We start from the raw sequence: 14,375 nt of genomic DNA, 5'->3' as shown, positions 1-14,375 counted from the left end.
AGCTTAATCTACATACTCCAGATAGTTTTTAAAAAGTTGTCAGACTAGTTGTAAAGTATGTGAATTATGTTTTAACAAATGTCTCTGAACAACCTGGATACCTAGGAGATATATATTTACACAGAGCAAAAAGATAAATATTATATTATTTGTCAGTCTTATTATTTAGCCTATTCAGACATACTTACTAAAAATTTATTCATCATTGTGGTATTATTCTCTCTTTACAGGTGAGGGACTTGTCCATTGCTTATATGCTGGTGACATTAACTTATCTCTATATTGGAGTCCTGGTTTTTGCTTCATTTCCTTCACCACCATTATCCAAAGATTGTATAGAGCAGGTAAGGCACTGTGTACCCTCTCTGTGTGATTGTTTACACCTTCATATCTGCAAGGCAAACAGTGTGATACAGTAGCCATGTATATAATACCAGACAGGCCTGGGTTTGAATCCGGTCTCTTTTATTTACCATACATGTGGGAATTCAGGCACCTTTCCCATTCTTTGTGAGCTTCAGCTTCCTCTTCCACTAAATATCATAATAGATACTCCATAGATTTTAGAAGGACTCTCAGAAAACCTTCTGTATGCTGACACCTGTGGTACTCAAATAAATGATTCCTGTTATTTGCTTCATATTTCTCTGTGTGTGTGGATAATTATGCTAGTAGCAGTCTTGAATTTATAAACCCTCACAGAGACTATATTCAGTTCCCTGATTTGCTAAAGTCCAGATCTGGAAATGTCCTGAATAAACTGGTTTCTTAATTCATCAGTCCCTGATAATAGATTCGACACTCATTTTGGTACTAGGTGGCAAGCATAAAAGCAAAGAAAGACTATTTCTTAAAAAGAGAGAGGAAGAGACAGAAAGAATAAAAGAAACATTCTTTTACTAAAAGCCTGCCATAAATAATATTAATTATTTGATTTGACCCATCATAAACCTGGGAATAGCATAATCTCTAGTTTTATGTAACTGAAGAAGTTCTCAGAGAAAGTAGCATTCACAGGTGATTTTCATTCTAGTCAGAAGAAATTCCTCTAAAAGAGTGTAGTGGAGTACAAAATATGATTTATTACCTATGAATTATAATAGTTATTTCAGCAAAATAATGGTAATAATGTTCTCATCTTTTCAAGATAAATAGGTTTGACTTATTGCTCTTTTGATAGTATGAAATGTTCTCTTGATTTCCTTTATTCCAAAAGTTCTTTGGCAGCCAAATGTTTGCTGAAAATTCCCCTGATATGAACAATCCCATATAAAGCCCACTCCCTTGGGAATAAGAATATCTGTGGTATTTGTATTTGAAAGGGAAAAAAAATCTAAGTGATTGGCTTTCTTTTTCTTAGATGTCAAATGAAAATGGAGAACAGAATCATGTAAGGAAGTAGAAAACATTTCTTTTCTATTTATTGATAGACTATAGATATAGATAATAGGAACCAGAGATCAAATTGCCAATATCCGCTGGATCATCGAAAAAGCAAGAGAGTTCCAGAAAAACATCTATTTCTGCTTTATTGACTATGCCAAAGCCTTTGACTGTGTGGATCACAATAAACTGTGGAAAATCCTGAAAGAGATGGGAATACCAGATCATCTGACCTGTCTCTTGAGAAACCTGTATGCAGGTCAGGAAGCAACAGTTAGAACTGGACATGGAACAACAGACTGGTTCCAAATAGGAAAAGGAGTACGTCAAGGCTGTATATTGTCACCCTGCTTATTTAACTTATATGCAGAGTACATCATGAGAAACGCCGGGCTGGAAGAAACACAAGCTGGAATCGAGATTGCCAGGAGAAATATCAATAACCTCAGATATGCGGATGACACCACCCTTATGGCAGAAAGTGAAGAAGAACTAAAGAGCCTCTTGATGAAGGTGAAGGAGGAGAGTGAAGAAGTTGGCTTAAAGCTCAACGTTCAGAAAACTAAGATCATGGCATCTGGTCCCATCACTCCATGGGAAATAGATGGGGAAACAGTGGAAACAGTGTCAGACTTTACTTTTTTGGGCTCCAGAATCACTGCTGATGGTGACTGCAGCCATGAAATTAAAAGACGCTTACTCCTTGGAAGGAAGGTTATGGCCAAACTAGATAGCATGTTTAAAAGCAGAGACATTACTTTGCCAACAAAAGTCCGTCTAGTCAAGACTATGGTTTTTCCAGTGGTCATGTATGGATGTGAGAGTTGGACGGTGAAGAAAGCTGAGCGCCGCAGAATTGATGCTTTTGAACTATGGTGTTGGAGAAGACTCTTGAGAGTTTCTTGGACTGCAAGGAGATCCAATCAATCCATCCTAAAAGAGATCAATCCTGGGTGTTCATTGGAAGGTCTGATGTTGAAGCTGAAGCTCCAATACTTTGGCCACCTCATGCGAAGGGTTGACTCATTGGAAAAGACCCTAATGCTGGGTAGGATTGGGGGCGGGAGGAGAAGGGGACGACAGAGGATGAGATGGTTGGATGGCATCACTGACTCGATGAACATGGGTTTGGGTAAACTCTGGGAGTTGGTGATGGACAGAGAGGCCTGGCGTGCTGCAATTCATGGGGTCGCAGAGAGTCGGACACGACTGAGCGACTGAACTGAACTGATAGATAATAGTGATAGTAGGTAATAGATATACTCTCACTTTACTCTATAATCTTTAAAAGTGCTACAGTGCATCAGAGGAGAAAAAGAGAATTATTGAGAATGAAATAGCATTGAATTAGCTATTTAAATTTACTAAAACAAATTTATACTTAAACCTCATATACTAATAGAGCAGTACTTCTCAAACTATCAGTGGTAAACAAGGTCTTCTTTGTTGTTGTTTCAATGTCAAATCAATTGCAGATTGATACTTTTGTAAAATAAAAATGTGCCAATGTCAAATTTCTTTAAGTTTATAAATACTTACTTTTAATTTCTGTACTTAGCTATTGAAGAGTAATAGCTATACTTAGCAAATAGTTTGTGAATGGGTGCCAGCCCACAAAACCACACAATTTGAGTGGCACCTGTGTTCAAAATAAGCAAAAAAAAATCCATTTTATAAATTTGTATATACTGAATTTGATTTGTAACATTACTTTATTATCTTTCTTGGATTAGAATTTTTTAGACAACTTCCCTAGCAGTGACATCCTGTCCTTCATTGCAAGGATATTCCTGCTGTTCCAGATGATGACTGTGTATCCACTCCTAGGCTACTTGGCTCGTGTCCAGCTATTGGGTCATGTCTTCGGTGACGTTTATCCTAGGTAAGGGCTCTTCTCTTGACCAGCAAGATGTGCCAAGCAACAAATGACTGTGCAAACAGGTCAGTTTAAAATGTGACTGATCCTTTTGCTATGAAACTTTGCCTAATGAAAATGGTTACTAAGGATAGACCTTTGGTGTTCTTTTCCCAGAAGATCTTTAAAAATAGAAGCCACTCCCTTGTCCAGAATGATTTAAAGTTAATTCCTGCCCGTGTAGTTATGTTAGCTCTGATATTAGCTCTATTTATCTTGTGATTTAGTTGATATTAATCTACTCTTTGCCAAGAAGTTAGTAGTATGTAGTACCTGTGTTAGTAATGTATGGCTAATGAGAAGCAACTCGTTTAGTTATTGGTTATTGGTATTTACTTGTATATTTATTACCATTCATGCAGTTTTACATAAACAATAATGGTTTAGGATTGAAGGTGAGATACAAGCAAGTTTAAATTATTATTTGCTTCTGTAACGATTGCTGTAATTTTTAATGTCTTATTGGTGATGGAAGAGTTTGAGTCCTCTTGAAAATCTGTTCAAAGCTAGTCACCCTCACCCAAGAGAAGTTTCCATTTACTGAAACTTCCTTGTGAGCCCCTGGTTAATGCCTACTCTTACATTAAGTTTTATTATAGATTATTCTAGTAAAAAGTACCTAGTCCTAACCTATTTTATTGGGAATAAATTATCTTAAATGAAGAAAGCTTTTGGATAAAATTTGAAAAAAGTTACATTTACTGTAACCAATTAAACAAGTGGTCTTAACCAGTTTATTTGAAGTGAAGTAATACAGTCTTTCCCCTCATTTAACAAATAATTGGTTATAAGTATGTAGTTTTAAAAACAGAAAACTTTTAAAAGTGAACAGCAAGAGTTACCAAGCCTCTAGCCTTAACAACAGCAGCAGCTACAGTTCTCATATTGGATTTCGTAAATGTGAGAATCCTATTGTGTTTATATGCCCTGCTGTATTTACATTTACCAAAATAATAAATACAGTTTAAGTCATGGATGAAAAAAAATTCTAGGTAAATGCATTATTCCTGTTTTCTGCCGTTATTTTGCATAATGTTGGCTGTTAGAATGTTTTCTCTTCTTGGAAAAAGTCTGGAATTTCCCTCTTGCATTCACATTACATTTCTTCCCCTACCATCAAGAACACATTATCATTTATCCTACAGTTGCAAGTACTCTACACACTGCATACTTTGGAGCATACTTTTTGATCTCAGGACTCCTTTACACTCTTAAGGTTTATTTGAGGACCCTCAGGAATTTTAGTTTATGTGGGTTATATCCATTAATATTTAACATGAAAAATTAGAACCAAACTCTTAAAATGTTTATTAATTTATTTAAAAAAGCAATAATAAAACCATTACTTGTTAACATAAATGATATTTTTGAAAACTAACAATTTCCAAAAAATCTTCTTTTACATTTCAAAACTCTTTAATGTCTGATTTGCTAGTAGCTCGTTGGATTATCCTATTTTCTACATTCATTCTGTTGTAATATGTAATTTTTGTTTAAATATATGAAGAAGATACACCCTCCCATGGATACATAGTTGGAGCAAGAAGGAAGTACTTTTAATAGCCTCTCCAGATCATTGTGGATATTTTTCTTTGATACTGTGCCAAACCTTGACGAGTTAGTTGAATCTGAAACTCAGTTACATTAAAAGCCATTGGTCTGTCTTACAATTTGGATCTTCTACCCATGTATGATTTTATAACATTAGGTTTAGTCATTTGGGAAATATTGGTTCACTGAGTTCTATAGATCTTCCAAATATTGACCCATTTCATTATATATTATCAAAACTCACTTTTGCTATTATCACCACCAATTGCATTATAAAAGTCTTAGATAATGGAAAACTGTCTAGCTCTCATGGTGGCAAATACCAGCTTTCCAAATACTAATTTTTACTTCAAAGCTCAAATGTTATCATTGGCAACACAAGCTACCAGTTGTTTTTCTTGAAATGATAAGATCATATCATTTATTTTCAAGAAAATGTCTGTCACATACCCAAATCTAAAGAACCATAGTCTGTCTGTCTTTCAATTAAAAATGGTCTTTGGAAAAAACAACACGGTTGTCCTCCAGTTCAGTTGCACAAGTACTTTTCCTCAAGGCAGCCATTGTACTTCAGTATGCAGCAGATGTGCTTTATTATATACTTCCTATTTGATCACACAGAATATTAAAAAGATGTTTGTTCAAAGTATGAGATTTTGCGCCACAACTAGAGAAAGCTCGTGCATTGCAATGAAGAGCCCGCGAGTCACAACGAAGACCCAGCGCATACAAAAACAAACAAAAAACAACACCGAAGTATGAGATTTAATAAAACTAATCATTTTCAGTCCTTTATCAAGGAAAATTTTTAATAAAAAAATTTTTGAGAGTGTTTGCAGTAAAGAATACAGTATAGAATACAGAGATATTTATAGCTACCTCTATCCAATCTAAGGGAGCAGCAGTTTACCCACCATTGCTTTTGCAAAGCAAGTAATGTTTTATCTGACTGGAAAATAATTTTTACCTCAGAGCTCCCTGGAAGGGAATTGGAAACTTCCCTGAGGTTCGTGGTTACACTTTGAGAACCACTGCTTTGGAAAAATACACAAAATTGTTTCCTTTTACAATACAGAAATAACAGAGGCCCAGCCAATGTCTCAAAGCTCTGAAGCAATTTTAATGTTGGAGTTTTTAGATAAATAGTAAGATCTGTAAGCCTGAACATCTTTGTAATTCATCAAGATAGATGACTAACCATTTATTTGTATAAATAATTTTCCTTATTTTTAATTCTTTCTGTAATCTTTCCCAGGGATTAATTAACCTCTGATAACTTGGGCTCGAAATATTGCTTTGATATGTAACTTTGACTGTTAAGGATCATTTGGGGAGGAAATGGAGTTATTTCTCAAGCATCTCATTCCATCTACCATATGATTATTTCTGTCCCAAAATTGATTTCCCGAGCCTTGAATTGTTAACATCTAGTTCAGTTTACTTAGCTGGTATTCTGTTCATGGTAAATACTGAATAGCTTTACATGAGTAAATCTGAAAAATAAAAACCTGCCCATTTTGCCTTTCCCTTGATAAAATTTATTTTTCTAATTATAAAGTATTTAAAATAATACTTCACAAAGGAATACTATAAAACATATGAAATTTATCAGGTGTAGAAATGAAGAAAAATTACCCCAAATCCCCAGTTGTATCACAGTCACTACTCCCTTTTAGTGTATTTCCTTCTGATATTTTTTCAAACATTTTAAGATTTTCTTGTGTAGTAAAAATCTAACTAGCTTTTTCCTCAAGTTGCCTAGATAGATTTTTACTGTCTAGGTAACAGTGATTATTTATTTTTAATATTTTAAAATGTATCCCATCAAGTAAATTGTTACCCTGCCATATATCTAGGATGCTTCTGTCTTTTTTACAAATCAGTTTAGTTCAGTCTCTCAGTCGTGTCCAACTCTTTGAGACCTCATGGACTGCAACACGCCAGGCTTCCCTGTCCATCACCAACTCCTGGAACTGGCTCAAATTCATGTCCATCAAGTTGGTGATGCCATCCAACCATCTCATCCTCTGTCGTCCCCTTCTCCTCCTGCCTTCAGTCTTTCCCAGCATCAGGGTCTTTTCCAATGAGTCAGTTCTTCTCATCAAGCAGCCAAAGTACTGGAGCTTCAGCTTCATCATCAGTCCTTCTAATGAATATTCAGGACTGATTTCCTTTAGGATTGACTGGTTTGATCTCCTTGCAGTCCAAGGGACTCTCAAGAGTCTTCTCCAACACTACAGTTCAAAAGCATCAATTCTTTTTACAGTTCAGAAGCATCAGTTCTTTTTACAAATACTTTTATGTTAATAGTTTTTTTAATTTTCTTATGATATTCCACCCAAATGGAATTACAGATCAAAGAGTGTAAACCCTGATATACACTACCAGTTTGCTCCTACAGAATTTAACCTAGTTATATAATTGCAGAAAAGGGCCAATATCACTGTCCCACCACCAGTATTGAGTACTCCTGTTGCCTTCTATTTATGCCGTAATTTTATTCTCAAGTTTAAGACATTCTCATTTTAGAGATGATAGTAATGAATTTCATTCTCATGTTAATTGTTATAATTTGCCTGTTTTTATATTTTTTCTTTCTCCAAACTCTCTTCTCAACTTTTAGCATTTTCCACGTGTTGATTTTTAATCTGTTTATTGTGGGAGCTGGAGTGATCATGGCCTGTTTCTACCCAAACATAGGAGGAATCATAAGGTACTGCCTGGAAGGGAGCTTTGCCCCTTTACATATTGGTCTTCATTTTTATGCTTTTCCTATTGTCATCTTGATATAATTGTTTAAAATTCCAGTGAGTATTTAAAACTGATAACATTCAAGTGCAGTTCACTGGTATCAGTTAAGGGGCTCTTTGTCTTCCACTTTTGCTTATTCCTCACTCTAGAAGCACTATTTTCTTTAGCCTTAGGTACCTTTCCCCTTCTCTTTTTCTTGTAATTTTCCAATGTATTTCTTTCTCTTTATCCAAAATAAAGTTATTTTTAATATATAACATATAACTTCTTGGGGTACCTGGAAGGTCTCTAATATGTCAAGGCTATGTCCTAACTTTCTTAATCCATTTCTACTCAAGAACATATTTCAGTGTCAATTGTAGTCAGAAAGTTTAGATCCCAGATGGCTCTTTCCTTAATATCCATTCCCCAAATACATTGTGATAGGTTGAGTAGATTGGGATTAAAGTTGTGACCTCAGATTCTCATGGGAAACTGAAATTTAGAATGATCTGCTTTTTCTTCCTTAACCTTGTAAAAAACAGGACTGAGTTACTTTTTTTGAAGACCCTTTCCTATAAAAGTAGCGAAAGACAAAAGAGGAGACCTTTAGCCTGACACTTGTGAAATATAATGGATTTATAAGTTCCCTTTAAGCTGTTTACAAGGAAATTAAGTATAGGGAAGGAGAGATGTAAGTGTAGGTTCCTCAGTCACGTTTTTAGGTATTTTTGTTACTATCTTTGATAATTATGCTGAATACCAACAAGGCACTCATCTGTTCTCAGTCTTAAGCAGATGCTTGCAGTCCTTCAACAACTCAGAATTTATAATTAGTTTATAAAAGATCAAAGATAGGAAGCCTATCTCCAGATGTTTCTAAGGAAGTAGCCATAATCACTGAGATACAGAGGAACTACAGAGACTTGAGAGATGAATAAAAAGCTCTGTCAAGCAGATGCTATAAAGATGAACAGGAAATAGTATTTTATATTAACTTAGCAAGTAAAATAAGTTTTAAACTCAGATGCTTTATGTCAACAACAAATGAATCAAAAATAATTTTATTGTTACATCCGATTGAGGACGATTTAAATTATCCTATATTTACCATAATTGTAAATCAGAAAAATGCAGAATGAATATTAACCTAAAAACTTTTTTATTCTGCAGGTATTCAGGAGCAGCATGTGGCCTGGCCTTTGTATTCATATATCCATCTCTCATCTATATAATTTCCCTCCACCAAGAAGAGCGTCTCACGTGGCCTAAATTAATCTTTCACGTTTTCATCATTATTTTGGGCCTGGCTAACCTAATTGTTCAGTTTTTTATGTGAAGTAGTCAACTGCCTTCTCAAGATCTTTCATGGTATTTTGAACTTTGACAACAGTTCCACATAAATTCACTTGTAAATGCTGTTCTTGCTGTGACTATAAATGTTTTCCTAAGGTCATTTGATAACAAGGAAATAAGGGTCCATTGGTAAGTAATTATTAGAGTGGGGAAAAGGGCAGTAAGAGTGGTCTTAATGTCTTTACCTTTCTCATATTCACTCATCTCTTCATTCTCACTGTCTTTTCCAAGTAGAAACGTATGCCTCTAGGAAAAATCATACTAAGTTTTACTTTTAAAGATATAAGGTGGGTAGGTTTATTTTGGCTACAATAAAGATTCTCAGGGTGTCACAGCAACTGTATTGCCAGGTCCCATTTCTATTTTATGTTTCAGTGATTTAGTTTCATTTTATTACTTGCTAGATCATTTCTGCAGTTTGCCCAAACCTTTACTGTTTTGGACAGTAAACCAAATACCTCATTTTAAAAAAGTGTCCATGACATCAGTGTTAGTAGAGAGAATTCTTGTGTGAGTCTTTAATATCTGTTTTAAAAACAGGAAAAAAAAAATCTACAATGTCAATACAGACCCCATGGTTGTGAAACTTATACAAAATAAAGGAACTAAGAGAGTTTGTTGCAGTCTGACTCCTCTTTGTTTCTGATCCAGTTCTAGTTCCCCAGCCCCAGTTTGCATAGGAGCAAGTATGGTTGTCCTTCAAGACCCAGGGAGCTCTTTTGCTTTTTGGATCCCTAAGGATTGCATAGGATGTGATGACTGGACCAATGAGGAAGAGTATAGGAAGCATGGAAGAGAGAGATGTATAAGGTGTTAAGGGAATAGAGAGGAGCCAGAAGGAGTGAGACCTCCTTAAAAGTGTATTCTTTGCAGGGGGTGAAAGAGATTTCTTCAACACAGGAAAGGATTACTTCTGTTTAAAGTATGACCTCCAGAAGGAGACCACTCCACCCCCACCCCCACCCCCACCCCCACCCCCACTCCCACCCCCACCACCACCACCCAGCTTACTTCTGTAATTGGCAATGTGAAAGTGTTAGGTGCTCAGTCGTGTCTGACTCTTTGCAACCCCATGGACTGTAGCCTGCCAGGCTCCTTTGTCCTTGGAATTCTCCTGGCAAGAATACTGGAGTGAGTTGCCATTCCCTTCTCCAGGGGATCTTCCTGACCCAGGGATTGAACCTGGGTCTCCTGCACTGCAGGCAGATTCTTTACCACCTGAGCTACCAGGGAAGTAATTCACAGGGTAGAGGTTAAATCCCCATAAGTTTCCTCCCTTGTCTTTAAAAACATGAGAGACAAAGTTGCATTGCCTTTTTTCAATGATGTTAAAACACTGGAATGTTTTAACACATAGAAAAAATGATTTGATATGTTTTTTCCATTTAATAAAGTGAATATGAAAATGAATATATTATTTATTAAACTAAAAACCAATGTGGATATTTGCTTTTTGTTTTCTTTGAGAGATTTGCTAATTCAGAACTTCCAAAATCCTATGTTAGATTTATGCTGAGTGACTTTGCCTCCTTAGGTTTTTCTTCACAAAGCCAGTTCCTTTGGCCTGGTGATTAGCTTGGTTGGAGCACTCTTTGTGTGAGTCTGTGTGTGCTGGCTCACACATTAGAATGATGAGATAAGGTCCCATTCCAATCATTCTACAATGAATTTTAGACTTTTTCTACTGTCATCTCTTTGAATTTTCTAATTAAATTTCTTTTACTTTTTGCTCTGATGTGATTTATTTTAGTTTCTTTGAATTTAGCTTGGTTAACACATAATCAAGGACATTTTGAAATTTAAAATAGCTTGTTTGGAGAGCTCTTCCTTGGAAAGGCTCTGGATGAATATGTAGTATCCTAATACTAAGCCAGAAAAAACAAAGAAGTATGCTTTGACATCCGACATGTGTGGGTATTCATCCAAAACCTGTTTCATCTTCACACCCAAAAAATGCAGTGGAGGAAAGAATAAACTTACCCACAAAAGGGACTATCTTAGAGGGAAATATTCACTTTATTTACACTAAATATACTTTGCAAATACAATGCAAACTCTAAATGGAGAGGCAGAAGAGTTTTTGGTTCTACTTGAAGTTTATTAGGAGAATTTTTTAATCTATATTTTAACTTACTCCACAAATAATTGAATAACACTGTCAGGGAAAGGGAAATTTCCACCCCATCTTTCTTAGTTCTTTTGGGTGATCTAATAATTAAATTGACCCAAGACAGATTAACAGGAGAAAAAACAAAACAATTTAACTCACATGTGTGGAATTCTCATAAAAATAGGATTCCCCAAATGATCAAAGCAAGCTCTTTATATATCGTTTTTTTTTTTTTTTTAATTTTTTTTTTTATATTTTATTTTTTTATTTTTATTTTTTTTTATAAATTTATTTATTTTAGTTGGGGGCCAATCACTTCACAACATTGCAATAGTTTTTGCCATACATTGACATGAATCAGCCATGGGTTTACATGTGTTCCCCCTCCTGGACCCCCCACCCACCTCCCTCCCCATCCCATCCTTCTGGATTATCCCATTGCCCCGGCCCTGAGCCATTGTCTCATGCGTCGAACATGGAGTGGTGTTCTGTTTCACATATGATAATATACATGTTTCAATGCTATTCTCCCAGAACGTCCCACCCTCACCTTCTCCCTCAGAGTCCATAAAATTGTTCCATGCATCTGTGTCTCTTATTCTGTCTCGCATATAGGGTTATCGTTACCATCTTTCAAATTCCATATATATGCATTAGTATACTGTATTGTTGTTTTTCTTTCTGGCTTACGTCACTCTGTATAATGGGCTCCAGAAGGAAAGAAATTGGTGAAGATTTAATGTATGCTAGGATAGCAAACTAATGAGGAAGTAACAAGTTTGTTTAGGTATCTGTTTAAGCCTTGAATTCCCTAACTCTGATGATAAGGATATTTTCTAGCCTCCTGGTATAGGGAGGATTCTTTCACCTGAGAGATTTACTTCTTGCTTTCATGAAGGAGGAGGAAATGAGTGTTTTTTATATCTTTTTTTTTTCTACCAGCTGTTTCTCAAGTAACTTCATTTCAGAATAATCTGTATACCACTGTGCCATATCTTGGGGCAGCCTGCCCTGAACCTCAGCACTGCAATGTTCAGTACTTTAGAAGAGGCAAATATGTATAAGACATCATTTATATCCTAAAGGAACTTGTAGTCTAGTAAAGGAGCTATGCCTACAGTTGACTGTGACACAGGGTTCCGTGAGACCAAGAGAAACAGATCCCTTCCAGTTGGGATCCTCAGGGAGGGCAGGTAAGGAAGCTGAGTGGTAAAGCTGCAAGGATAACTGTCCAAGATTTTAGATCTTTGATGCATTCACCATCAAGTGGGATCTTATAAAGTGTAATTGCTTTTGGCAAATTGCCTCTAAATAAGAGAGGTTTAACTGCTTCTATGTGCTATTTATTGTTCTGTTTGCCTTTTCGCACTGCCTCGTCCACTTCTGTACGTCTTGGACAACAAAGTACAATTGATCAATAGGGGAAATAATCAGTAATACACTGGGCAATACGAGCAGAAAGATTTTATAAAATGTTCTCTCCAAAAACTTGACTTATTTAAATATCAGTATTCAAAATGTCAAATGTTTGGGCCCATTGATTAGAGCAGGAAATATTGATGTTGCTTGTTCTCTTTACAAAGCACTGACCTATTGCATTTTAGAATCTGCTGCTGCTGCTGCTGCTGCTGGTTCATTTTCTTATCCCAATTCAAATGTCCAAAACAAAATCCAAACCTCACTGATACCTAAACAGTAGAATGGTACATTAGTTTGTTGTACAAAGTGGAACGCACACAAGGCAGCCTGGCTGGCCTCAGTTTCACAGTCGACTGCCGACTTGACTTCTGATTATATAAACATGTATTGCAAAACAGCTCTGATGGGAACCTCGTAACCTAAACAGTATTCTCTGAAATGTAATTTGTTGTCCTTTTATATTAAAGAAGAAATTAAATCAAAATTATTTTGACGAAAAACAACTCTGGGATTTTGTTTAGTTGAATTTTGCCGGGAAATGCTATTGCCTGCTAGCAGCACTGACCCCAGGACAGAAGGAGTGCATCTTTTGCTGGGTCAAACTTCTCAAGTGACTCTGCGTGTGTCACATCAGGTCATCCAAGTGACCAATGAGTGTGTCTCACAACAGGCCACATAGTGCCCTCCTTTGTGTTCTAGATCTTAGAAAAAGTTATGTGCTTCTTTATGCTAACCAAAACCTAAAATGATCCTTTTCGAACAATGAACTGTTATGACTTCTCGAATGTGGCACTTCAGATAAGCATAGCCCAGTTTCTGGCATAATCTTACAGAGCCATTAAAAGCAATAAAGAGCTCCGTTTTCTTTAAGTTAAAATTCCTTTTGTTCCCAATTTTTTTTCATTATTGCTCAACTCTTCTGCAAAGATAAAATAAGGCTATGTCTTTTTAAAGATTAAAACTTTCTCCTTTCTCTTCATTCATCTCAGGCAATAAAGTACAGGATTGGGATAGGGATTAGAAAGAGCACACTATGCAAAATTTTCCTCCTTTGGGTCTCATGATATTCCAAGTAATCCAGTTGTGTTTGTTCCTAACAGACACTTTATACACTTGTTTAATTAATCAGTGAATTAGCAATGCGATTCCACTTTAATGAAAAACAGTAATTGCTATTTTTAAAAGTTTTTTGTTTCTACTTGGCAGTTATATTACCCCCCTGCCCCCCCAAGAAAAAAATCAACAAAATTGGATCAGTAAGGTTCAGAATTAGTCCCTTGGTCGATATTTACATACTAATCAGATGCCAGGCCCTGCTAAGCATGGGGCATCCAGTGGTGACAAGCTGAATGTGGCCCTGACAGTCAGCATCCTTGCCCACCCTCTGAACTCTGGCAGCTGGTCATTTTTTTCTCGGTGCCATGAAGTACCAGGCTGTGATCCTTTTCTGCTGCCGTCTTTCTGGTGAAGACTGTGACGTAGCTACATCATACACATTTGGAAGAGACGAATATAGAACAGTGGTGCAATAAATGCAAGTCTGTAAAGTGAACTATGTAGGCATGTGGACAAAAACTGAAAGGGACCATAGAATAAACACACATGACCTGTTGAAGTGATGAGATTCTAACCATGTATGTTGTTACTTTATGATTTGCATGACAAACTTCCTAAAAGGATATCTTACAAATCACAGAAGAGAAGGCTTGTAGAAACATATCTACACTCAACCCATGAAGTAAAGGACCAACTTACAAAGAACTTTTGGAATGGGGGATAGAGGTTGCTGGTTATAGAGCAAATCTAGGTTTTGTGGGCTCTGAAGGTTATATAATTTGTTGTTACCTCTTAAGGAAAAACATAAAAACTACAGAGAACCCCATACAAATGAAAATCTCTTGCTTTAACTTT

The 14,375-nt window shown here is 36.1% G+C and overlaps 1 protein-coding gene across 27 annotated transcripts in view; it reads left to right on the top strand.

The window, feature by feature from the left end:
• SLC38A9 (solute carrier family 38 member 9) overlaps window positions 1-9,551 on the top strand; it is an 88,348-nt gene extending 78,797 nt beyond the window's left edge. For 21 of the 27 annotated variants that reach the window (XM_081517809.1, XM_081517801.1, XM_081517816.1 and 18 more), the window contains 4 exons: window positions 231-344; window positions 3,117-3,265; window positions 7,473-7,562; window positions 8,753-9,551. In XM_081517809.1, coding sequence (XP_081373935.1) covers window positions 231-344; window positions 3,117-3,265; window positions 7,473-7,562; window positions 8,753-8,918 — 519 coding nt within the window. In that variant the 3' untranslated portion in view covers window positions 8,919-9,551. Of the gene's footprint in view, window positions 1-230; window positions 345-3,116; window positions 3,325-7,472; window positions 7,563-8,752 lie in introns of all 27 variants that reach the window. The other 6 variants (XR_014061482.1, XR_014061481.1, XR_014061477.1 and 3 more) reach the window with 1 other exon arrangement.
• The last annotated feature ends 4,824 nt before the right edge of the window (window positions 9,552-14,375 follow it).

This window comes from Giraffa tippelskirchi, chromosome 8 (assembly GCF_054371585.1).
Source record: "Giraffa tippelskirchi isolate mGirTip1 chromosome 8, T2T-mGirTip1v1.2.pri, whole genome shotgun sequence".
Lineage (NCBI taxonomy): Eukaryota > Metazoa > Chordata > Mammalia > Artiodactyla > Giraffidae > Giraffa > Giraffa tippelskirchi.
This window is presented reverse-complemented; position numbering and strand designations above follow the sequence as displayed.